Source organism: Equus asinus, chromosome 12, assembly GCF_041296235.1.
Source record: "Equus asinus isolate D_3611 breed Donkey chromosome 12, EquAss-T2T_v2, whole genome shotgun sequence".
NCBI lineage: Eukaryota > Metazoa > Chordata > Mammalia > Perissodactyla > Equidae > Equus > Equus asinus.
Window position 1 is genome coordinate 47638459 of NC_091801.1, and position 27368 is coordinate 47665826.

General features: G+C 34.1%; 1 protein-coding gene across 17 annotated transcripts in view; it reads left to right on the forward strand.

The window, feature by feature from the left end:
* The window catches only part of VPS13B (vacuolar protein sorting 13 homolog B), a 781052-nt gene that overhangs the window by 226522 nt on the left and 527162 nt on the right, over positions 1–27368 (forward strand). For 2 of the 17 annotated variants that reach the window (XM_044743916.2, XM_070481390.1), the window contains exon 20: positions 1645–3674. The exons of 12 other annotated variants lie outside the window; for them this stretch is intronic. In XM_044743916.2, coding sequence (XP_044599851.1) covers positions 1645–1727 — 83 coding nt within the window. In that variant the 3' untranslated portion in view covers positions 1728–3674. Of the gene's footprint in view, positions 1–1644; positions 3675–7959; positions 8673–27368 lie in introns of those variants that run through there. 3 more of the 17 variants (XR_011493289.1, XM_044743917.2, XM_044743918.2) reach the window with 3 other exon arrangements.

The window sequence follows — 27368 nt, forward strand, 5'->3', positions numbered from 1 at the left end:
ATTCATATTATTCTTTGTAATTTAAATACATTTCTAGGGTCACAAAAATATGTTTGCATTTCTTAACCTTTTATATGGGCCTTAAAGTAACCAATTATAAAAAAATTATACCTGTGATATTTCTAGGATAAAGTTTTACGTTTTTTCTTGCTGTTAAGGAAATTCACCTAATCTTCAACATTAGTGTTATGTTTAGTGGTATGTTTATGGATTTGTGTGTAAAATTTTAATATGATCATGTATTTGGTGCTTTGAAAATATTCCTTTGGGTATATTTTAATCCTAAGTTGTAATGTGTTTTTACTTAAACTACATTCACATACTTTAGGGCATTTTTAAATTTAAATTTTCCATCCACCTTGAACTGCCACCCACATTCATGGTTTAGGAATTTATGATATGGTATTTATGATATGGTTATGAGAGAGCTCATATGTATTATGTTTTTAAAGCCAGTTTTAAAATAATACTGATTAATCTTATGTTCCTGTAACAAGATTTAAAGTGGAGATGTTTGTGTGTGTGTGTGTGTGTGTGTGTGTATGACTGATGGTATAGACAAATTATAAACAAATGAATTTTAAATGAAACAATTCGTAACAATCCTTCAACACTTTACTGAAATATCATCCTTTGAGCAAGTACTTTCCTTGCCACTGTATATAATTTTTTTTCTCTTTCTTGCACACATGCACATGCACACACACATTCACACATATTTCTTATTTCTCTACTCTTTAGTTTTTCTTAGTACTTATCACAGTCTATCATACTATATATGTTACTGATTTATCTTGTTGATTTTTTTTCCTGCTATTAGAATTTATGCTTCATTGGGGCAGGAATTTTTGTCTTTTTTGCTCACTGCTGTATTCCTAGTATCTAGAACAATATCTCACATATAGTAGGCTATCAACAAATATTTAGTGAATGAATGAGCCAGTGAGTGATGATTACATTTACTTTTCTTTCGTTTTGAGACTGGAGCACTGAAGGGAAATGACAGAGAACAAGAGTCTTTCCTGATGTTTAATAAAAATGATGCTGGGTAATTAAATCCTAGGTGAACAATTAAAGGGAAGCACAAATAATCCCTATTGCCTTTTCTTCAAACAGATATCCAGATGAAGTTGTTAATGAACGTTTTTCATAGGTTTATAGAATTGGAATGGGAAGTATTGGAATGTAGAGTAGTAAGTGATCAGCTAAGTGATTTGAGGCAAATTGTGTGTTTCAGAGGAGTTTAGTGATCGTTCTAACTGGCTTCTGAATATCAGGGCATGACATGTGGAAGACAGCTGGCTTTGTGCGTATGCTCCCAAACTGAAGGTGGGAGATTAAAACTGGGGACCAGCAAATGTTGTGAATATTATATAGAAGTCATTTAGGAAGTGAGTTTTGAGAGAAGCTCAGTTAGATAAAGAGGCAGAGTTTTTTGACTCTGACTGCAGAATGTGAGGGAATGGACAGCTTTGTTAATAGGAATTATGTATTAATGTGACTGAGAGAAATATTAATGGCATTAGTAAAAATCATTATAAAAATAGTATTTTATAATTTAAAGATCACTTACATATAAATTCTTTTATTTGTTTACAAAACAAGACCATTTCCAACAGAGCAAATGTTATTTCTGTCTTACAGAGGAGGAAATGGAGGCCCAGAACTTGTCCAGGTGCCCAGCAAGTCAGACTCTGAACTTGAACCTGGGGCTTCTAACTGTATAACATTTTCCCACAGTCCTAGGCTATTTATCATGTTGTCTCTTAAACTTACGGTCCATATTGCTAAACATTGCATCCCCCAGCCCTAAAAGCCCTTAACTATGAGGAGCTCCTTCCTTTCTTCATATTAAGCACTGTGAAAAGAGCCACACTTTCATGATGTCACAGCATTGCTTTGTGTTTGGAATCACAGCAACTCCCTTTGCATTTTTTCCTCTCCCCTCCTTGATTGCATTCTCTACTTGACTGACTCTGATTACAATGAAGTAGCTGAAGGCTCTTGTGGGAGCCTTCAGTGTGCCAGCCCATGTTCTGTATTCATTGTTACTATTCGTGGGAACCATTTATTGATGCTTCTATTTCTTATACTTATGTAGGTATTAGGGGTCAAATAGAGAAACTAGATGCTTCTTTGGCTCCTTCAGAGATAGAAGCACTGGGTGACTATAACTGATATGTAAAATATTTTAAAATGGGTTCTAAACATTTTTCTTCCCTTTTAAATATAGACTTTGGCTCTTCTTCATAAGCTATATTTTGCCTATGATTTATAGCATGTTCTGCTTGTTAAAAAGTTCTGAGTCTCTGTTAATCCTGGTATTAATGTATAAATAAATTTCGGGAGGTCTGCTATTTAGGAATATGGAATGATCACAAAGTACTATAAACTTAGAATCAAAGGAACTTAGAGGCCCTCCATTTCAATTTCTAAGCCAGTCTTTGGAGTCCTTTTTATATGTCTCCCTCTCTCAGTGTCCTACAAATCTCTTGACCACCTTTCATTTTCTCTATGATGGTTATACTTTTGCATATCTTGCTCTTTTCTGACTAGGATTCTTACAACTATCCTTACCATTTTACCTTATCCCTGTTTAATTCCTGCTTAGTCTTAAGCTCTTAGCTCATCTACTACCTCTTTAAGGAAACCGTCCTTTACCCTATCACCCACCACCCAATTTGATTAAGTACCTCTGTTACATTCATGTTCATAGTTCACTGTGCTCTTCTTTCATAGCATTTAATGACAGTGTTTATTTATATAGCTGTGTGATTTGAATACTGTCTATCTTCACCACTTGACAGTGAGTTCCAGGAGGGTAGAGTTAGTTACTGGTTGCTTATCATTTTATCTCTAGGGCCTAACATTGCCTGACACAGGGCATGCTTGAGAAATTGTTTGTTGAATGAATGAATAAATGAACATTTATGACAGATGGTCAAAGGTATGCAGGTGTTTGACAGATAAAGAGTAAGTCCTTAATATGTGTTAGCCACCTTCTCCTTCCTCTCCCTGTGTTTCTTCCCCTTATGTACATATCTACCATTGGAGACAATATCTACCAGTATCTTTCTTTGTTAGACAGTTCTAATTACTGTTAGATCCTCTCTTTGTTGGATTGTAACTTTCCATTTCTTGGTCTGGTTTTAGTCTTGTGAGTGATGTGAAATAATATATTAGCCCTAAATATACCTGATAAAACTTATTACTATCTTATGTTTCTTAATTTTATTTCCTTTTCTCAGTGTTCATCCTCTTTAGTCTTTGGCATTTACTGTATAACCATACCTTTCCTGTTGAAACTTTAGTCTCTCTTGGCCTCCAAGTTTTAAGATCACTCTCTATAGGGCTTTCATCTTGTGAATAGAGGCACTGACTGCCCTTTGTTCTGGACTGTCTTTTCAAGGAAATTTGTATGGTGAACAGACTTGGAAGATAAATCTGCTGTCCCTCCGGAGCCAATAAAAGGCATGCTTACTGCCCTTTGTAAAAAATTTGGTTCCTCAACTCAGAGTTCATCTCTTATTATACATCCTACTGCATGTGCAGGCATCCATTGGATACATCTTTGTCGTCACCTCTGTGGAACTTGGGGGCAAAGGGAACTGATGCCAATATGCTGATACTCATACTGCTTGCTATGCCATGAGTAATAAAGTCCTTTGTCTCTGACTCAGGAGTCTGCTGTCTTCTATATCATTCATGAAACTGTGATAGAGTAAAATCTTAGGTTCACAATTATTGACACCAGAACAATGTAGTTTCTTGGTTCTCCTTGCTGAACCATCTTCATTTCCTTCCTCAAATACAGTAGTCCCCCCTTATTCATGAGGGATACTTTCCAAGACCCCCTGTAGATGCCTGCAACTGTGGATAGTACCAAACCCTGTATATACTATTTATCCTGTATATACATATCTGTGATAAAGTGTAATTTGTAAATTAGGCACAGTAAGAGATTAACAAGAATAGCCAATAATAAAATAGAACAATTATAACAATGTACTGTAATGAAAGTTACCATAGATCTTAGCAACCTCAGTGTATGATTTTTTTTCTTAAGTTGAGAACTTTCACCTTCTCAGTTAAAGGAAGGACTCCATCTTCTCTTTGGCATATTGGAATTGCCAGCATCACTGCTCTTGAGCTTTGGGGCCGTTATTACGTAAAATAAGGGCTACTTGAGCACAAGCATGGCAACACTATGACAGTCAAACTGATTACTGATGGTTATCAGTGACTAAGTGGATGGGCTGGACAAAAGGATGATTCATGTCCCTGTTGGGATGGAGTGGGATGGTGTGAGATTTCATCATGCTGCTCAGAATGACATGCAATTTAAAATTTATAAATTGTTTATTTCTGTAATTTTCCATTTAATATTTTCGGACCATGGTTGACTGCCAGAAACTGAAACCACAGAAAGCAAAACCTCAGATAAGGGGGACTACCCTACATTTATTTCCTTTGTGCCTTAAATATACATTGTTCCTGAGATTATGTTCTTGGTCCTCTTTTTACTGTTAGGATGATCTAATCAGCAGTCCTGTTTGTAGCAACCAACCGTATGTTTATATCTCTGTGTACATTTATTTTCTTTTGAAATCCAGATTCCAGATTTCAGCCACTTCTTGACTGTTTCCCTATGGATGTTTTACCGGTGCCTAACACGTTTACAACGAAGCTCAATGTAATCTCCCCTACCCCATTTTGTATTCTATTACTCACTATTTCAATTAATGGTGCTACGTTTCTCTTAATGCTGTAAATTTTAGAACTAGCTCTATTGCTCCTTTTTTCTCCCTTGTATATGGTAGATGTTCCTCAAAAGTGTTTTTTTAAAAAACTGAATAGTCCAGGCTAAACATAATAGATTTAGTCATTTCCCATGTGATTTGTCTTCAGATGCATTGCCGTACTGATTACTTCCACTACATGTTTGAAAACGTCTCTTTTAAAATTTACCACAATCTTCTACATAGCACAAAGTACAGAGTGTATTTCCCAGATTTGAGTAGTGAACTCCTATTTAGTTACTATTTGTTTTGAGCTTATGTGCCACTGGAAACCAGAGTTCTTTTTGACATAAACTACTCTTAAGACAGTTTTGCATATTTTATATGTCTACATTAGTTTATGAATTTACTTGAAGAACTTCACACTTATTCCTATGAAATTTCATCTAATTGATTTTGGTCCACCAATAATAAAGAAGGTATCTTTTAAGGTATCTGGCTGTAGTTGCTTGTGCAAATAAGATGAATGTGCTGTATTTGCTTTTAATAAATAAAACTTAAAGTAACTTTTTCTTCCTAAGACTAGAAAAATAGAATTATGTGATTATGATGTTATTTTAAAATAATGTAAAATAAGTATTCTTCTTAAAATGTCATTTAAATATAATACAATTTAAGTCAATCTTCCTATTCCCTGGGGTAATCAGTTTCAGAAATACGATGTTTTTAACTTTACTGAATTGTCATATAGTAAAAGTTATTTTATATTTTATCCATCAAATATAGGCAACTTTTGATCATTATTGGCAAGGAAAGTCACAGTTATAGTTCTACTGTCTGAAAATTCATAGTTAAATTGGGGGCTAATTCTCTTCATTAAAACAGACCAGCTAACACACACACTCTTATTTCACCATTCAGAGTTGGTTGGTTGGAATATGAATTGTTAAGGAGTTTTTAAAATGGGAACCGTATTTTAGATTGTAAATTTTAAATTATGGGAAATGTTTTTTGTTCAGAAAAATTCTCTTCATAATGTAGAATTAAGGGAATTACCTTGAAGTTATGTTTTTCGTATTTTTGACAGGATGCATGAATAAGAATGCTTATATATTGTAGCAATTAAAGACAATTCACATTTGTGGTTTGGGCATAAATGTGTAAAAATTATACCCATCTATCTTATTACATTTCCTTTCTCCTCCCTGAGGACTTGACTATATACTTTATCTGTAATTGTTGCCAGTTTTCTATCATGTTCCCACTGGGCTTCTGGTGCAAAAAATCTTATCCTCTTGATGACAGAGCTTGCCTGAATGATTTCATGCTCCTAGCATTTTTGTCACGGGAATTAGGGGCAAAATGTAACTACAGCTGAACAGAGAGTCTATTTTTGTAATTTTGGAGTTTAGGCTCTGTTATTGGAACTAAATGAAGAGATGCAGGTGTTCTCCAGTCCAAGCCCTTTGGGAGTTTTGATGTTAGATGCTTGAAAAGAAAATGCATGTGTTTCCAGAGTCAAACAGCAGCTGTGAGACAAGGATTTATGTTTTTCTCAGAACTTTGGGATTTCAAAATGTTACATTTAATCACAAGCACAGAAAGGGGAGCAAATGTTAAAGATGTTACGCATAAAAGTAAGTTTACTGATCTCTTTACCATACGAACTAGTTGTGGGAATATAGGAGCAAAGTGATTTTTAGTCATAATATAAACAATTTCTAAAAGATTATGATGGTTACCAGGACATAGCCTTTTGAGAACTTTGCATTTGTAGCACAGAGAATTTCTTGTCCTACCAATTAGTTCAAAATTTTTTTTTATTTATTTGTTTTTATTTCCGTTTAGACATACACATATGCACACAAAAGGTTCGGTAAAATATTTGCCAAGTGCATTTCGATTATAATTTTTTGGGAAGAAGTTTAAATAATAAATATCTTGTAATAACGTAGCACAATGTCTTCAAGTACAAGAAATGTAAATTTCTACGTAGAATAGTAATTAAGGGAATTTACAGATATATAAAACATATTCATATATATTAACGCAGATACATATTGAAACATTTTTTGTTTTCCAGATCATGAGGTTACTTTGTGTTGTGGTTTATTCTCAAATTCATCTTTATTTAAGTAAATGAATACTTTTCAGAATTTCTCAGCCATTCTAATATTTTTATTGCCACTTTTTTTTAGTACGATCATTCATTTATTGGTTCATTTAACAAATATTTATTGCAAGTTTTCTTTGTGTAGAAATATAATGATACATGAAAGTCTCTTCTGTAAAGAAACTTCTAATATATTGAGGAGATAGGCATATAAACACCAAGGCTGAATGAATGAGTGAATGAATGATGAAAAGGCTTATATTCTGAGTTCAACTTTATCCATTATAAGCTATATTACTTTAAACAAATCAACCTCTGTGAATATTGGTTTCTCACCTGTAAAATGAGGATATTCTTATGGATTGCTCCGATTGTTATATAAATACTCTACCCTCAGGTACACTGTAACTATAAAAGAGAATGTAAACTTTAGGTATTAATTACTCCGTCCAAAATACTCCCTATATTAATCATTTTTTTCATTCAAAACTGAAGGTTTTTCTCTTGAGTCCTTTCCTTTCCTACCTTGTTCTCTATGTGTTAACTGATCCCTATCCACTTTCAGTTTTTCTTCAAGTTAACTCTATAAACCTGTGGATATGCAGTTCTGAAACTAGGAGCAAATCCTTTACCTAGTCCCAGAATCTAACCTCCTTCCAGGTTAGATTTTGTCCTGGATGCCATGATGCTAGGAGTCAAGAACAGTTTCAATAGCAACAGGAAATTACTTAGCTTGCTCCTTTGAAAGCTCCCAGATTCTGGAAGCGAGCCAATGGGAGAAATCTCTTGAGCCTTGTGGGTGACCCAGTTGTTTCCCTCATTTATAGCACAAGGCCAAAATTTTTGCTTTTTTTTTTTTATATATACTGTTTTTATAGTAAAAGGAAATTTATATTCAAAGTAAGTAGTAGCTTATTTGTCAATAGTAAATTATTATACAAGAAGTATTTCAGATTGTAATGGGCTTCAAGTGAACTTCACCATAAAATATGTAATGTTTTGTATAGTTTTGTATGGATCAAAAAACTACCGTTATTGCTTCAGTTTGTTTTCTATTTTAGAAAATGATACGTCTTCTGAGTTTTTATTTTTGCATTTCCTGTCCAGATTTTGAAGTTGGCTGTATAGTAGCTGTCATATGGGCCAAAAGAGAAGTAGAAGCCTTACTGAACCAGTAGCAGTTGATTTACAAGACGCTTATGAGTGGAATTCATATCAGTCTTTGCTACCTGACTCTTTCCCTGATTGTTTTATCTCTTCCAGAAGAAACTTGATAGGTTTTGCATTCCCTTTTAGTCAGTATAGTGTACATAGGAATTATCCTTGTGCCATTGCTTTGTTTTGTAAATAAACGATGTGAGTCAGTTGTCCATTAACATGTAAGAGTTTAAACACTTTTTTGAGAGTGTTTTTGTTTGTTTTATTTTCACCTTCCTCTGACTTTCGACCTTACTCCTCTCCCTTCTCTTCCTCCTCATCCTCCCTTTCCTTTCTTCTCCCTTCCCAAGTGATTACTCCCTTCTAAGGAGTACCACAGCACTTTCACCATATCACATGGGAAACAGTCCTGTTTATAGATTCCTTCCCCATGAAACTAGGAGTTCCTAAGGGCAGGGAGTCATGACAAGCACATGATAAGTATTTGGTAGGTACAGGATGACTCAAAGAAAATGATTTTTGTCATTTGGGCATAGCCCTATTGTCTACAGGCCCATATCATTTTATTTCTCAATTGATCTCTGGACGAAAAATGTACTCTGACTTCAGCCTGATAAGGAATAATTTAAAGAAAAAAGTAAAATCATTGCTCTTACAGATACAAAATAGACAAATGTTAAAAATTAGTAACATCTTTATCAGTGAGAGAGCCAGGCAGATATTACAACCAGATCAAAGGAGAATTAAAAAAAATGGGCGCATTGGGGTCAGCCCAGTGACGTAGTGGTTAAGTTCATGCCTTCCACTCCAGTGGCCCAGGGTTTGCAGGTTCAGATCCCTGGCACAGACCTACACACCACTCATCAAGCCGTGCTGTGGCAGTGTCCCACATGAAAAATAGAGGACGATTCGCATAGATGTTAGCTCAGGGGCCACCTTCCTCAAGCAAAAAGAGGAAGATTGGTGGGTGTTAGCTCAGGGCCAATCTTTCTCACACACACACACAAAAAGACATTTATAGACCAGTAATACTGTAACAAACTTGGAAATGGACTCAAAACCAGCCTCTTCTACAGTGCGGAAGGGAAGTCAATTGAATTTATACCTGACAGAATTTATTTGCATCTATAGTCAAGAATTACTCTGCCTTGCTATCAGTTATCTACGACTTACAGATTTGTAAGATAGCTCAAAGACAATGAAAGGTGCAGAGTTCCCCTAGAATCACTCATAACCTGGAAGGGTGTACTCTAAACAATGCAGAACTTTCCATTGAAGCACAATTTTTTTTCCTATAAACCTTACTAAGTTCCAGATGGTAAGGCTATTTTTAGCTGTGGTTGGTTTAAATATAGTGGCAGGTCAGAAGTAATTTTGTGAGACAGAGATTCAGTACCTGGAGGGAAAATTAGAGGGAAATAATACCACCGGCAGAGGGCAGTGATGAAGTAACAGTTTCCTCATGTCTGAAGGAGGTATTGATTGCTGAATAATTCTGGGCTAATTCTGTAGACCTTGAGTTTAACTTTTGAAATCTTGTGATATTAAGTTCCCTTTAGCCAGGTGCTTTGTCAGTATCTACAACTTTCCAGAAAAAGCCTTTTTGTTTTTTATTGAGTAAATAAATAAAATGTTCTAACCTGGTTTTTAAGTAAATAATGTGTTGCAACTTAAAAAAAGCTTTCCTGGGAAAAGTATTCATACAACAAGTATTTAAATACCTACTCTATATCAGGCACTGCTTTAGGTACACACAAGAAAGAGGCGTTCCCAAACCTCACAAAAGTAACATTTTCTTGATTATGACATTTTTATTTTAGTGGATAATTTATTATATTTCTTACAAGAATTAAATGCTTTATGTAGTATTAGCTAAACTATTAGAAGCTTTCCTTCAAATGTAAAAGTTACATCTTACCTGATTTTTTTCCACTTAAAAGATGGAATTCTACAATACCGTGAAAGTATTTGCAAGAATATAGTAGACAAAGTTGTCTAGAACTCAATTATAGAAACAAAAATAAAAATACATCACAGGAAAAAGGCCAAAGGAGGCAAAAGTAAAAAATATAAATGATCAAAAACACATAAAAAAATTCAAACTAACAAGTAGTCAAAGTAATGAATATTAAAACAATAATAAGGAAGAATTTTTATCTGTGAAATAGATATTTAAGAAATTATAAAACTAAAAGCTGAGGAATTTATGAGATAAGCACTTTCAGAAAAGTCTGCTGGGACTTTTAATCAGTACAAACTCTGTAGAGATCAGCTTGGCAAAATTTATTAAAGACCTTAAGAGTGGTCATTCTTTGTAATCCCACTTTCAAGACTATATCCTAAAGGAATAACACGAGGTGCATTTAAAGGCTTTTATTTAAAATGTAAGGGTATTCATGTCAGCTTATTTATAATAATCACAAATCATCTTTGTCCAATAATAGACAAATTATAAAATAAATTAGTGTATATTCATAGGAAGAGCATTTTTTAAATCAGCCAATAGAAAATATGTATCATAGGAAAAGTTCATATTAAAAGCTTGTGTGAAAAAATAAAAATATAAACTTACATCTAATATTCTAGTTTTACAAAATTTCAATGTATGTGTATGAATATATATTTAATATATATTTATGTATTCATGGAAAAATTACTTTTTATTTTGAGAAATTACTTTCCTTTTTTTGATGAGGGAGATTGGCCCTGAGTTTAACATCTGTTGCCAATCTTCTCTTTTTGCTTGGGAAAGACTGTTGCTGAGCTAACATCTGTGCCAATCTTCCTCAATTTTTTATGTGGGACACCACCACAGCATGGTTTGATGAGTGGGTGTGTAGGTCCATGCTTGGGATCCAAACCCATGAACCCCAGGCCGCTGAAGCAGAGTGCTCAAACTTAACCAGTATACCACCTGGCTGGCCCCAAGAAATTCCTTTTTAACAGTGATTATCAGTGCTTGATGGAATGAGTCATTTCCCCTTCATATTTTTACTCTTCTGTGGTATTTGATATTTTCTGCAAATATAAACATTTTTAACTATTTCTTTTCCAAAATACTTATTTTTAACTAAGTTATTTATGGATTATTATGGTTATTTTGAGCACAAGTAGGCATTCTTGTACAATAATTCTTATATAACCTTTAATATTTAAATAAAATTTCACTTTGAAAACACATATGTCCTGAAAGCCACAGAATCTACAGCTTAGTTTTTAAAGTTGTTTGGGGTCTTAGTGCATATCTGAATAAAATATCAGATTTCAAGATAGCATAATTTTCATTTCTCCTTAGATAGTGTTAGTCTAGTGACTAAAATATTTAAAATGACTTTATTGGGGCCGGCCCCATGGCCGAGTGGTTAAGTTTGTGCACTCCACTGTGGCGGCCCAGGGTTTTGCTGGTTCGGATCCTAGGCTCGGACATGGCACCACTCATTGGGCCACGTTGAGGCGGCGTCCCACATGCCACAACTAGAAGGACCCACAACTAGAGTGTGCAACTGTGTGCTGGGTGGATTTGGGGAGAAAAAGCAGAAAGAAAAAAAAATATTTTGGCAAGAGTTGTTAGCTCAGGTGCCAATCTTTAAAAAAAAAAGACTTTATTTTTCCTTTAATTTGTTTTCTATTTATAATTAAAATATGTCTTTTCAAAATATAGTTTGAAATTTTATTTTATCATTGGTCAACTATTTGGAATAGTACAAAACAGAAAACCTTCAATGAGTTTTGATTTAAGTGTTCACTTGAAAGTTAGTTCTTTGAATATTTGAAAGCATTTTTATGTAGGAACAAAGAATTGTCACAGTTAAAATCCAAAGCCAACTGATAAAATTCTTTTTTTGTTGCACTCACAATGAAGTTGAAATACTCTAAATTTTAAATGAAAACTAATAAGGGGTAATATGTTAGAAATAGTACTTTAATGGAAGAATAAGTAAAAAATCAATAAACTTAATATGTGAAATCATTCTACTTCAGATAAAAGTAGACTTTGGAGAATGGAATAGTAGAGAGATACTTTTAGAGACACTTAGAGATATTTGTTGGCATTTCCAGGACATTAGAGGTTGATAATAATGCTGCTGTTTCTTGTTTTTACTCTCATTTCCAAATAGCTCCTTTTTTCTTCATTCAAGCAGTATTTATGATTTTTTGCTATGATTAGGGTTACTTCTGGACTCAAGCAGAGAAACAGAACATTTTCTTGAGGTGATTGGATAAGAGTTGACAGAGGGACAGGAGAAGTAAAGTCAAGAATTTAAAGAGTATTCATTTATATATGTGGGCATGAAATTTTCTGAAATAATGAGTTATAGTTGATGAAAGGCAGGCAGAGCTTAGTGAATCATCTTTGGGGGAAGAAAGGACGTGATGCATCTAAAACCCTCTGACAGGATTACGGGCAGCCACTGAATGGAGAGGAAAGAGGGAAGAAAGAATAGGCAACATTAAACTAGCAGTTATTGGGTAAAAGTTTAAGAAAAAATCAATTTGATATTATTAAATCATCAATTACCAGTTATCCTTAAAATAAGGTTTTGTTGTAATTACTAATCCTGTGTAGAAGAATACAAATATTTTAAGAAGGAGAGACTTTCAAGGTCATTTCTAGTTCAGAAGAAAAGAATAAAGCAAATGTTTTACAGCTGGTCAAATGTTGTCATCAGAGTCAAGCAGCTAGTGAATGGAAGAGGTAAGACTGACTCTTCTTGTCTGTTGTTGTTTGCATTATGTATATTCTTTTAAGTCACCCTTTTCAGGTAACCTGGTAGTTACCTTCATTCATTCAGCACTTATTTTTTTTGTGCTAGAACCTTGGGATATAAAGATAGAAAAGACCGTTTTACTTATCAATCAGTTTACAGTTCATTGAGGGAGACATATAGGTAAGCAGATAACCAAAAGGTAGTTAAAATGTTGCCATAAAACAAGGTAGCATGGGTTCACATTGAAGGAAACCCTTTACCCAGACTTGGGAAAGGATTCCTGGAATCAGTCACGTCCCAGATGTCTGAGACCTCTATTATGAGCTAGAGGAGATCAATGGGTCAGGTTTGGGGAAACTGCAAATAAGTTCTGTACACCTGCAGTTTAGAATGGAATGGGAACATGATAAGAGTTAATGCCTGATGAGATCAGCAAGCCCCCTCAGATTATGAAAGGCCTTGAAAGTCATTTTAAAAGTTTTGTACTGAGTTCCAAATGGAGCAATTGAAAGTTTCTATCCTCGTATTTATGATTTGGAAACCAGCTTAGGCAGCAGTGTGGATGAGGGTAAAAGACCGGATGGAGTCAGGAAGATCAGGTAGGAGCATGTTGCAGTGAAAAAAATGATAATGTCAATGGAGAGAATTACACAAATTTGTGGGATTGTAGTGTGTTAGAATCAACAGGATTGATGGTTAATTAAATATGATGGCTAAGAGAAAGGGCACAGAGGCAAGTACCCAGTGTTCTGGTTTGGAGAGCTGGGTACACAGTGGAATGCCTTTCACTGAGATGAGAAACAAAGGAATAAGAAGCCAGTTTTATTTAGGGTGATAGAGGCAATCAGTATAATATTAATATTTTTCTAGTTCTTCCTATGTGCCAGGTATTATTCTAAGTGTTTTAAATAGAACCCAGTTGGTTTGACTCTGGAACTTATACTCTTTACCATTACAACAAAGAGCAAAGACTGGAGAAATTCAGACACCAAATCGTTGATTATTCAGTTCAGTGAATTCTATTTAATTTTATTTATTGGCTGCTAGCTGCAGGCATGACACTGCTAGAGGCTGGTGTAAAAGGGTATTCAATGCAGGTCCCCATTGAGCAGTATACACATACAGCTAATTCTAGAAACCAGCTTAGCTTTAACAAATGCTATATTTGATTGAGGGAAAAGTACTTCTATCTGAAAATGGAGGGGCGAGATTAATTTCAATCGAAGAAGGGAGGCTTGAATGTTTCTGGAAAGTTTTCTCAGAGAAGCATTGATATTTAAGCCTGAAATGATAAAAGACTCTATTTGAGTTGGAAATTCTTAGTATTTAAGCATTGCAAATACTTTCAATTGGCTTATATTATTTTGTTTTAAATGTTTAGTAATTATTAGTTCAAGTTCATATTGTTGTAAAAGTATAAATTGTATAATTGTTTTTGAAAAGCAATTAGTACATGTTTATGTTAAGGTAGTTTCGCTTCAAAATATTTCAGTATTTTCAGATAAGTGTAATCAGAAAATTGTATTAAATTTTAAAATTTTACAATGTGATGTAAAATATAAAATATTTGGAATACTTGTTATTACTGCTTTTGTTTTCTAAGCCAAATTTTTAAAATTAAAATAAATATTGGGATTGTTAGATTGTATTTAGTTTATGTGGTTTAGCTTGGAGTTAATTATTAAGTAGAACTTGATTTTTAGCCTTAGAAAAACAGATGCACATGTTAATAAACCTGTTTTTATTCGATTCATTGTTAACAAAGCATGGCATAAGTAAGTCTCAGTCAGCCTGTGAAAGGATGACTTAACCTAACTGTTGATGCATTTAGAGTGAAACGTCTTTATCAAGTTAAGACAAGAAGCAGCCATGCCCTACTTGAATTACTCATTTATAATAGCTGAACAGCAGCCTGCATGTGTACTTTGAAATCCTGGGAAAATAAGATGCCTGCACACATCCGAATGTTGAAAGCCTTGACTCCCCAGCAGCTGGAAAATGTTGAGTTCTGTTGTCATCCACTAGGTTTTTGGCCTTCAGGGAGGTGTGATCAATTTAATTACTGAACAGCTTTGTCCATTACTTTTAATGATTATAGCCTCTGAAGTAAGCCTCTGAAGTTTATAGCTTAAAAGATCGTGTTTAGATATTGTATATTTAAATTTACAAAAATTAAACACATAGACTTACTTTGCTTAAGTTTATCGCATATGCTGAGATCACTAAAAATATAAACTAATTTCTATATATAATAGAAATTCATTTGTCTTCTTTAAATGAAGTCTAAAATGTGTTTATGTCTAAGGGTCACAAAATATGATGCTCCACATATTGCTGTTCTGGGGTAAATTTTATATATTAAATCGATTCATGTGCAAACTTTTTATATTTTTCCTAAAATATAGGCTGTGGTTTATTCTGAATCACAACTACTTATAAAGAAAGCAACTAATTATTTGTGCTTCTTGTTTATTTTCTCTACCATTTTGATGTCCAAAGAGGATTTTTAGGAAATGTCATGAAATAATAGAGCATAACTGAGAAAAGATTCATGTTATGAAGGAAGAAATGTGTCTGTAACTTCCAACCTGCTACTCTTGAATTCTAATTTTAACTCTGGAACTCAATCTTTGTATAAATCACTTGATCTCACTTTGATTGTTTCTCAGTCTATTAAATAAGTGTAATACCAGGCACAGAATACTTTTTTTTTTTTTTTAAAGAGAATTTAGTTTTTTTTTTTTTTTTTTTTAAAGATTGTTTTATTTTTTTCCTTTTTCTCCCCAACGCCCCCCGGTACATAGTTGTGTATTCTTCGTTGTGGGTTCTTCTAGTTGTGGCATGTGGGACGCTGCCTCAGCGTGGTCTGATGAGCAGTGCCATGTCCGCGCCCAGGATTCGAACGGACGAAACACTGGGCCGCGTGCAGCGGAGCGCGCGAACTTAACCACTCGGCCACGGGGCCAGCCCCCAGGCACAGAATACTTTTATATTGATTGTCCATTGTATAAAGAGGTCACCAGTCACATCATGAACCAAGTGAATATGTTCATTAATATTACTGTTATTATTTATTGCAGTGATTTTCAGGCAGGTGACAGTAAAATTATTATTCTAATAAAATTGGTGTATTATCACAGCATTAGAAGGATGGAAGTAAAATTGAGGAAAGCACCATGTGGCTGGTTAATTGCTGTAGGCAGTATTGATGATACCATATTTGACTAGTTTCTTTTTTTAAGTTGATGTGTTAAAAATATTTCTCATGGTAAAAGTATAAGATAGCATCCTCACTGACAAACAATTAATGATCATATATTTAGAGACATTATGCTGGCGACATACTGAGATTTCACAGATATTCATAACTAAGCCATAGAAAAAGAATTATGGAGATATACCAGAATTTAGTACATTGTTAATACATTTGTAGTTTTTTACTTATGTAGTAACTTCATGCATAGATTAATAATATACCTATGAACAGTGTACTTGGAAAAGAGGTAATGAGAGAAGTGTACTTTTAAATGTGTTATAAAAAAGGTTCATTAATAGATTTTTATGATCGGAAGGGACCTGTTCTGAATTTGAAAGAGGAAGAATCTGAGTGGTCATAAATCATGTTAAAATAAAAGGAACAAAACGCTGATATATGTGCAGAGTGTAATTATTTATTAAGACTAAAAATGGGTTTAGAGTTGATTCACTTGCCTTTTTTGTGACTCTTTTAATTATGTATTCAGATATTACATGTGCACATAGCATTTCTGTGCCAGACCAAGTCAAGGGTATGAAGAGCATATGTTGTTCTAGTACCCATAAATTTTTAATAAACTTGTAAATTTGTCTTTGTAAATTTGTTTTGGGAAAATTTGGAGACTTTCCCAGCTATTTTTGTTGTTAAACAGGTTTTTTTAAAAAATCGGTGTATGGATTACCTAGGTTTCTAAGGGTTTACATAACAGACATCATTACTCACCATGTTCATATTGAATAATGTGTAAAATTATGTACTGATTCATTCTTCTTGTTTCTTTTTCCAAAATGAGAATACGCTTTTATTCTTGTTATGATAAATGCTTAATGCAAAAATTCAAGCAAAGCAGAAAAATATACAGAAGTATTAGCAATCACCTGATATACTATGACCTAAAGATTAACTAGTGTTAATATTGTGGCGAACATCCTTTCAGATAATTTTTCTGTGCTTAGATATATAAATATACAATCGTACATGAATGATTTCATACCATACATTCTCTTATATAACTGCTTTCTCACTCCCCAGTGTATTAAAGCCATCTTTGTATGCTAATGAATACAGCTTTTCATCCTAATTTTAAATGACACTGTACCCTTCTGTTGTGTGCCTACATTGAAATGAATATAAGTGTCTTCTCAGTGGATATTATTATTAGTGGATATTAGGATTTTTCTTATTTTTTACTAATATTAAAAGTGATGTGAACAATTTTGTTAACATTCATCTTTGTGAACTTGCCTAACAAAATAAATTATTAAAGCATGTTTTGCTGTGTTGTTTTGCACTTGAGAACCATTAAAGTTTATTTTTCAATTACTTAATTCTTGTTAAACAAGTATAACTACAAATTTTAAAACGCAAATGGTTAACTTTGTAGAGAATTAAAATGGGTCTTTCCTGTGTGTATCATAATTAATACATTTTAGTTTAAAAGTAAGGTTCTCTTTACTTGGAAATTTCTGAGATGTCATGAGAATAGCTCAGTCATTGACATGTAAGTTTATTTTTCCTAGAAGGTTTTAATGCTTTAATTCTACTCTCAAAATTATTTCACAAATCATTTCTTCAATTTCGTTTGCTTAACACTATTTAGGAGAAAGCGATTAGACTTTGGAATCAGACAAACCTGTTTTCAAATAACTATTGGCTTTAACTGTCTTTGTGATTTGAGAAATTTACTTAAATCTCCAAGTCTCATTTTCTCATCTGTAAAATTTGTAAAACAAATCCACTGCCTTATAGGGTTTGTTTTAGAGATTAAAGGTAGCCAAGGTAAAGAGCTAGCACCTACCACTTAAGTTTTTGTAGGCTTATATGAAATTATATATGTGAAATACTTAGTGCAGTTTGGCAAATAATTTTTTTGTTACTACTAGTATTTTTATTTTCATCAGCAGAATGAATCCACACTTAATATGAATTTATGTTTCACTTGTTTATTGTTCTATTATGCTTTCAAAGAAAAGATTCTTTGTCTATCCTTACATATAAAAAAATAAATTTATGATCAACACGAGCTAAGTAGTATACTTTACTGTCTTTTGATATATGATTGTATAACTACAACCTGCTCATCTAAAAGGAGCATGTGCCACAAAGAAAAGTTTTATTTACAAATGGGACGTGTGTATGTTTCTAAATCTTTGAATATCTTTCTTTCTAATCCTATCTTTTGATGTCCTTCCCTACAGCTGCCTTATTTAGACCCCTTTGTGCAAACCAGTGTGTGTGTGTGTGTGTGTCTGTCTGTAAAGCCAAGGGTGAGCACAGTCATACTGGGCTCCCCTCCAGCATAATATTAGTTCATATGCCCTTGTTTGTTTCATATGTCCTTTTCTTATCTCCAGTTTCAAAATAACGACCTGGGCTGCTTTATTTCTGGTTAAACCTGAGTGAATAGCACATATGGCATTAGTTTGCTCCTTGATAAACAGTAGTTCACTTATTCTAGATAATTTCCTGTCAACTTTTGAAAAATAATTTGTCAGTTTTACAAAAATATATTTCTCAAGAAAACATTGGTTGTAGAGTAAATACTGTAAAAGCGTGCAACTGCAACATAGTAACATTGCTGTGTGGGGTGTCTTCTGTATCCTAAACCAATGATTCCTTAACATCTGCTTAGACCTTTCTGAACTCAATGGGTAGGAGCTTAAAGTTATTGCTATAACCCCAAGTCAGTCTGTGACCAGCCCTAATACATGTTTGGTTAAGATTACAGTTTTCCAGGTCCTTACTGCTTTGTTCCTTCCAGCCTTGGTGTTAGTTATACAAGGGCATTTACTGGGAGATGTGGTGAGTCTTCCTGTGTTCCCTTACTAGTTCTCCTTTTCCTTCACTTAGCTATTCAAGAGGGATTGCCTGCATTACTCTCGAGCAGGATTCAAGTCTCAGCTGTATCATTTATTGGGTATTTGTCACTTATGTACTGTGTATCTTAGGTACTCTCATTTGGGAAATGGGAATATTAATGAATACTAGTTTCCCTCATAGGGTTGTTTAAAAGATCAGATGAATTAATATAGGTGTCATTTTTTGTAAATTAAGTTCTGGGCATATAATGAAAATGTTAGCTTTTACTGGGTGCTCATTTGTGGCAGGCACTGTTTTAAGGGTACTGTCTCATTGTATCCTCACAGTAACTGTGGAACAGCAATTTCCTCTATTTTCTGAAAAGTTGAAAGTAGTAATTGTAGATGATCCATTAAAGGTGGTTATGTAAGATGAGGCAGAACTTGAATTCGAAGTTGTTGGCCGTATCTACATCAAAAGATTAGTGGGGACCAGCCCCTTGGCCGAGTGGTTAAGTGCGCATGTTCTGCTTTGGCAGCCCAGGGTTTCACCAGTTTGAATCCTGGCTGCGGACATGGCACCACTAATCAAGCCATGCTGAGGCGGCATCCCACGTGCCACAGCTAGAAGGACCCACAACTGAAAAATATACAACTATGTACCGAGAGGCTTTGGAAGAAAAAGGAAAAAAAATAAAATCTTTAAAAAGAAAAAAAAAAGATCAGTGAGTGAATATGCATTTGTGTCTTATTTTTAAAGAAAATGTTTAGGGTATAGATGTATTCTTCCTTATGATTTCTCACTTTGATTATTTTCCCCATTAACTGAGACAGTACTCGTACTGTCAAATTAGAGGGCTTCTGTTGTAGTTCTGTCTCTCTATAGCTCCTTGCTTCGGCTGTCTCTAAGGGGACTCGGTCTAAGAAAGCAGGGCCATCCAGATTTTCTGCTGCACCCAGGCTGCTATCAAGTCATCATTCAGGGTTTTGAAGATGTTGAATTTTATGCCTCTTACTAGAGTTATCTAGCTATTGCCTTATGCTCTCTAGCCAGATTACTAGGGCAATCCCTAGTGCTGCAGATTAGCACTTCAGCATTTTGATGCTAAATACCAGTAGCAATTTTGTTACCTGAGTAACATGATGAAAAGGTCTTACTTTGTTGTTTAAGCAATTGAGAAAGAGAAGAGATAAAGCGTCATTATTTCACAAAATTGATGCTAGAGGCAATAGGCACACATTTCTCATATGGTTCAGATTTCCCTGTAATTCATACTGTGCCTTAGTTTTGTAACTAACCCGCTATATTGTCTCTATAGTGATACCACCATTAAAGGAATTGAGGTGACATTAGGAATGAAGAATATTTCAGATATTTTAAAGGCTGGTTCATGCTAGGATCAGTAAATCCAAAAGTGAAATTCCAGTAATAACAAGATTTTGAAGCAGCTTCAGAAGTCCTGTGCTTAGCCCCCCACAATGCATCTTTAGCATGCTTATTTATTTTGTGTGACTAGTTAGTGCAGGGTGTGGTTCAGTGTCTGAAAGGAAATTTATACTACAGAAGTCACGCTAAGGAGATCTGTTTTTTCATTTACATTCATATCCACTTATTTGTTTCTATCTGTAGTTCTCCACAGCTTCTGAATAAATTTAAATGTTTGCATAATAATACTTTGTTAGAATAATATCATTTATGACAGATGGCATAGTATAGTGGTTAAAAGCATGGACTTTGAAATCAGACTGTTTCCTGGCTCTACTACATATTACGTCTGTGATCATAGGCAAGTTTCTGGACTCATCAGTAACTTTGTTATCTTTTTGGTAAGATGGGAATAATAATGGTATCTATCTCATAGAATTTGCATGAAGATTAAGTGAATTCATGTGAGTAAAGCCTTTAGAATAAGATTTGGCACATAAAAATGTTAGTAGTTATTGTAATGGCAAAAGTTTGTGACTGGAACCCAAAAAACAGAAACAAAGTAATCTTTATTTTCTGGTTTATCAGAAATTACTTTCCTATCAGAGGATATTCAGATATAAGGAAAGAAGGAAAATTTTGATGAAGTTCATATTTTCTGTTGGCAAATGTGATTGCTTTAAAAGAAAACTTTTTTTTGAATGGAATAAAGCATCATACCCAATGAAAAGAAATTGATATAGTGTGCCCAGCTTTGGATAGTTCCAGTCAGTTCTGTAAAAATAAAGTGTTAAATTTGTGCTACCATGTAGCATTTGTAGTGTTATCATATGCACACTATCCTCCCACTATGTGGAACTATTTTCAATTCCATGAACATGCTATTCTCTCTTACCATTTCCATTCATGTATACAAATTTCAGTGCAGAGGAAGCTCCCTGCTTTTCTCCTCTCCACTATTAAGCTGAAACGTTACCATGCTTTTTGACTGAAGCATTATTTCCATTGTAAATTCATTTGCAAATTTCCTTCCCAAGACAAATTAGGTGTCCCTCATGTTTGCTTCTCTGCATTCTATAACCTCTTTTGAATATTTTATTAAAGCGCTTATCAAAATTTGATGATTAATTTTTGTCAGTGTCTTCCACTAAATTGTGAGCAGCTCAAATACAGAGACTATTTCTTATCTATCTTTGAATGCTTAATATTTGGTTTTAGACGTATGGTTGGTGTTCAATAAAAGTTTGTTGAATTAATAAATGGTTTTGAATGAGAACCAAATCTTTGGTGACAGTCACATGGTAAACCTGTATTTAATGGTAAAGAATGAGAATTAATTGTTAATAATTATTCTTAAAAGGCAAAAATAAGGAAATGGACTGAAATCCAAGCTTTTACCTATTTGACATTAGTCATTCTGCTAGTTTCTTCCTCTTATGTATTTACTACTTTGGCGATAACTATTTGGTTTTGTCTTCTTTCTTTGTTTTTTTTATTTCGAGGAAGATTCACCCTGAGATAACATCCATGCCAGTCTTCCTCTATTTTTTAGTGTGTGTGCCTCTAGCACACATGGCCACTGACAGAGTGGTGTAGGTCTGTGCCCAGGAACAACCTGGGCTGCCGAAGTGGAGCCTGCCTAACTTAACCACTAGGCAAACAGGCCTGACTCTTGTCTTCTTTCTTGTTTGTACTAGTCACTATGTCAAAAAGTGCCTGCCTCTCACTTAACCTGCTTACAGCAGCACTCTTTTTAGTTCTAAATGTTTTATTTTATTAATACTATTTATTTTTGTTTTATCAGATAACTAGAAATATAAAAGTTTCCCCCCGTTTTTTGCATACTCATTGTAATCAATGTGAAGTAGGTTCAGTGAGCTGATTTAAGGGCATTTGGCAAATTGGTTAGGAGGACTAGTGCTTGGAGGGCATGAAGACAGGAATGTGTCATTCACAGGATAAGAGGCCAGAGACCTGGGTGGACAGGATAAATATGTCAGTTAGGGAGTTTTCCCTGAGAGTTAGTTAAGAGACCAAGAATCTAATTATACAGAGGTCAGGACTATGTGAACAGGAGGTAAAAGTGATATCTAGAGTGCCAGCAAGGCTAGTGTGGTAGGGGTTATATGCCTTCATTGTTTAGGGGTATCTGACTTTTAAGTGAGAAGAGAATGCTGTTTGGGGGAGGCTGGCCTTGCGTGGCAATGAATTCTCATTAGAAATTGATAGAGCATATAAAGAGCAGAGCACTTTGGCTCTAGTAGTGGGATACTAGTTATGTTTATTGCACTGACACTACTAGGTTCAAGACTATTTGTTTTTGCCTATGAACAACCTAGTTTAACCTAGGCCTTACCCCAAAGCAAGAGACTAATGTTCAGATCTATTTAGTGAATATATTTGAGTAGTTTTCTGTGCCATTGGCGGAACAAATTAAACTTTCACTGGTTGAGTGCTTATACTTACACAGTATAGTGTGGGAGGATTATCAGCTAGTTTGTCTTATTGGTTTATTGGCAGCAGAAAACTCTTAAACTGAGTTTTCCCATGGAAACGATATCTTTTTTGAAATCCCAGAACTTTTACTAAAAAATTTATGAAGTGGGATGACAGTAAATTACTGAAGAATCATCAAAGCAAGTATGTTATTAATTGACAATTTATTGACTTCATCCCCCAAGCTAGTTTAAAGAAAGGGAGGGAGGGTTAGATTTCAAGCTACACTTTGAATGCTGTGTGAGGTCTGTTTGAGATATTTTGGTTAGGCTGTGATTAATTAACTCAACTAAACAAGTATTAGTATATGAGTAAAAAGTATACTTTCTTATGGATCTGTCAAAGAGGTACTAATGGATTCAGTACTGATAAAATTGTGAATCTGAATCTGGTTAACATCAAAGAGCATACAAAAATTCACCTGTCATCTTTAATGTTTTGATAAAGAGTGACACTAATTCAGGGTTCCATATATCTGTATGTATATGTCTATATATGTTTGTATTATTTATTTGACATCAGAGGTAATGGGATTAAGCTTTAAATTTCCTTTTTAACTATATTTGAAAATATTAACTTTTCAGTTAGTTCGGCTCTTTTAAAATATTAGTAATTACTATCCTTGGGCTTTACAGCTTGTGCAGTTATATAATTTTAGTGACACATGTAAAAGCAAAGAAAAGTTTTGAAACTTACTTCAAGTCCTCCTTAAGAAAGAGGTGCTTCCAGTTTATGAGCAAGAAGCTGTAATCCCCAGCTGGAAACTGTTTTTTTTTGCCTCATTTGAAAACTTTGTGTTTTTTTCTTCTTTGAAAGTATTGAGATACTGAATCCTTTTTGTTCTATTCCCTAAGTATAATTTCATTTGTTTTGTTAATTCTGAAAGCATTTCTATGCTAGTTCGTTGATTATTAGTTTTGTAATTTTCCATATCTTAACATCTCTGAAATTAGGAGTTCTTGCATAGTCAGTGATATCCTACAGTTGCTGATGGCCTGAATTGAGGTCAAGTTCTATCAGAGAGGATATCTGTTTGCTTCTGTTGCTCATCTGGTGTCACTAGAACTTGAGACTACCATAAGTTAAATTATCTGCTTGAGAATTTTTTGGACTTCATTGATAATGTGGATTCAGACGGCAAATCTAAATGAATATCAGCTGATGGTTCAAATTCCCAAAGATTTTTATTTGTTTCTATACCCAATGTAAAGCTTAAGTCAAACAAGTTACCTTTCTGCTTGGTGTGGCTTATTTCTTATTTCTCATTACACTGACAGCTTTGATGTATCAACTTTATGCAGGACTTTCCTATTAGACTTTTGTTTGGAATTTTTTTCTTATTTAGTGATACATTAAATAATTCTGAGTCTTATAACTAATAATGTCTAGATATAATGAAATGTAGGGACAGTGATGTAACTGAAAAGCAACTGCATGTAGGCAACAGGAAATGGTACATACCCTTGGAGCTACTTCACAGGTGGTATAGAATGGACTTTGTAGGGCCATCTTTTGTGGCTAAAAGTGGTAATGAATTCATCTGCTGTATTGCTTGCCATATTTATAAGGAAGACCTCTTTGACCATTATCCTAGATCTGACAGTCCAACATAGTGTTATATCTTGCATAATCATTTAGTGAGCAGCCCTTGACCTGAACTTTAGAAAAAGGTCTAGAGAAGCTGAAGCGTTCAGTTATTATATAACCAGTGGCATCTTTGTCTTATCTTTGAGGTGAGAGGTATTGGAGGGCTTGTTCACTATTAAAAAGGATTTGCAGTGGGGCAAGAATTATTCAACTCATTCTTTTAAAAGAGTTTTGTCATGAATCTAGGTGCATGCATCAAGGTACTGTGTAGTCCATACAGTACATAAGCTAGTAGAGGATACCTGTTTCCTATTTTCCAAACAACTATTGTGTTTTATGTTAGGAAAATTAGGTATCCTTGGAAAACTTGAATTAACAATTAACATTTTAAACCTTAATTTTAGTTTTCAAACTCAGATATTAAACTAATGCCATTGGATACCTGCTCTAATTTACTATCTTTGCAAATTAAGCCTTCTTTTTGTGAATTTTCCTATTGGATGGGAGTAATATTGACTCTATATACTGAATCAAAAAATGATAAGCAGAAAACATTTATAAAATGGTTGATGTATTGGATTATTCAGTTTGTGAACATACGTGAACAAAGAATCAGTTATCATTCTTTGAACCAACATTCATTGAGCTTACTGGGAAATATAGTAAATAAAAGAGAGCTATTGATAAATAAATTTCAATGATAAAATATAGCCTCCAAATGGTACTTCTGGTGTAGCTATTCCTGTCCTGCATAGTAATCTTATTTTAAGACAAAGAAAAGAATAAACAAATTTGAATTTGTAGATTAAGGAACTTTAGTTCAATATAAGGAAATCCTGCCATCAAGAGTAACCTATATGAAAGTCTTCATGAGTAGAGTTGAATCTTATAATTGGGTTGGTTTCAGTTGTGTTATTTTAAGGCCAAGGATATAGCCTGGATAGTCTCACAGTTAGGGGCACAATGATATAGTGTAGTGGTTCTCAACCCTCTCAAATCTAGTGCTCCTCTCTAAAACATTTATTTTCTAATGGTCTTTTACTATCTCAATATGAAATTCATAGTTAATATACCTTTTTAAGCTGATTACTTATGAAGAAAGCAATCTAATGCCATAATCATAGTAAGGGAGAAATAAGAGGACAGAAATTTATAATAGAAACATATATTTTCAATATTTAGAGTATAATTTGATGACTAGAAGACATGATGAAGTGCTCAGGTAAGACATTGAGCCTGCCACCTCTGCACAATTACCTATCTTGCCTGCTTACATGTCTGATAAATTGGCAGTGCAAATACTCAAATGCAGTATCCATGAGTGATGTGATTTTATGAAATGATAAATAGCTCTTGGTCAAATTCTCAATGATTCATAATATTTCTCCGATATTCTTAATAGCTAAATTTCTGGAACTTTGGGGTTTATTGAAGTGGGTGAAAACCACTGTGAGTTTAGATGTAAAATGGAGTTCGATTCTAGGTTCAAGTAGTTATGGACAAATTTTTCACTCATGAATGTCTGGCAGGGTATTTGAAAATTGTGAAGGATGCAGAACCATTCTTTGTTGTGCAGGGACTGTCTTGAGTATTGAACAACTTTAACATTCTTAGTTGATGTCTAATGTCAGTAGTGTCACCTAATCATTGTGACAACCAGAAAGATGATTTCCAAAAATACCTCTAGAGGGTGGTGCAACTCTCATATAGAAGCTGCTGGTTCTAGGACAAAGAGCACAGGTGTAGGCAGGAGTCACAGTCTTGGGTTCAATTCTAAGTTCTTCTGCTTACTGACTTCTTATTGACCTTGTGATGTTGGGTAAGTTAGTTAACCTTTCATAGCCTCAGTTTCCTTTCTGTAAAACTGGGAAGATAATATTTTACAGACTTGTTGAGTAGATAAAATATTATTATATATTTTAGGTACCTGACACTTGCTTCATGTGGGATGGAACTCTTTTTTATTCACCGCTTTATTGTCCAATACTAGTAGGCATTTAATAAATACTTGCTTACTCTTACTATTATTTAACTCTTGTGTGTCACATTATGTTCCAATATTAAAAGTATGTGAGAGAGTGATTGCTTATTATAGAGACCAGGACTGTCATCTGTGTCTTTTCTCTCCTGTTTTGTAACTTGTGAATCTTAGCTGAGAATGCTAGCTCTTTAGGATTATGGCCTCCAATGTCCCAGAGAGTATTAAATTAGAAATATGATAGTTTTCTTTCTGTTTGAAAGAGACCTGTAGGATAAGGGTCTACATCAGTAAGCTGTTCCTTTCTCAGAATCCTAATGTTTTTCTTATTTATTTATGTTGTTTTGCTAATGTCAGGGTATTAGTTGGGATTGTGGTAAAAAACTAAGGACCTTCCTTCCCTTGTTAATCCTGATCTTTGTTACATAGCTTTTTAAAAATATAGCATCAATAATTTCTTCCTCTTTTTCAACTCTCTGTTTCCTCCTTCTGTGATTTTGGCCAACTAAAGTTTATACTTTGTGTTTTCTCAGTAAATATTTGCTATCTTTGTCCTGTTATTTGACTTGTTTAACTTTCATCTTAGTCAATTCAAACCATTTACTAATAGACTAAGATAGAATAATTACTTCTGGCAATTTTAATGAGACTAATTACTTTGAAAATGTTGGAAGGGACCCCTAGTCTTCCTTTTTAAATTGCCATACAATTTATTTAAAAGAGGAAGCATTTAATTTGCAAATGCTGCTCTACATTTTATAGAATGGTGAATCTTAACAACTATTGAGGTTTTCCTCAAGTAAATGTTTATTAAAAGTGCAACTCACCTAAATATATAATGATGATTATGAACAAAAATTTTTAAAGCAGTCGCTTTGCTTTGACATTTACAGTGTGAAAAAGCTAAATTTTTCTGTTTTTTCTTCCTTTTATTCCACCAGCTCACCTTTAGGTCAAGCATTGCTGCTTTTGCAAATCTGCTTGCTCTTGGCCTTTGATTATTCAGAGTTTAAGTTTGGTTCTGAGCCAGTGAGTGCTGAAATCTTTAAAACTAAATAAATGTTTAGCATTCATGTGATTTAACAAATTGTCCTCTTTAAATAAACAT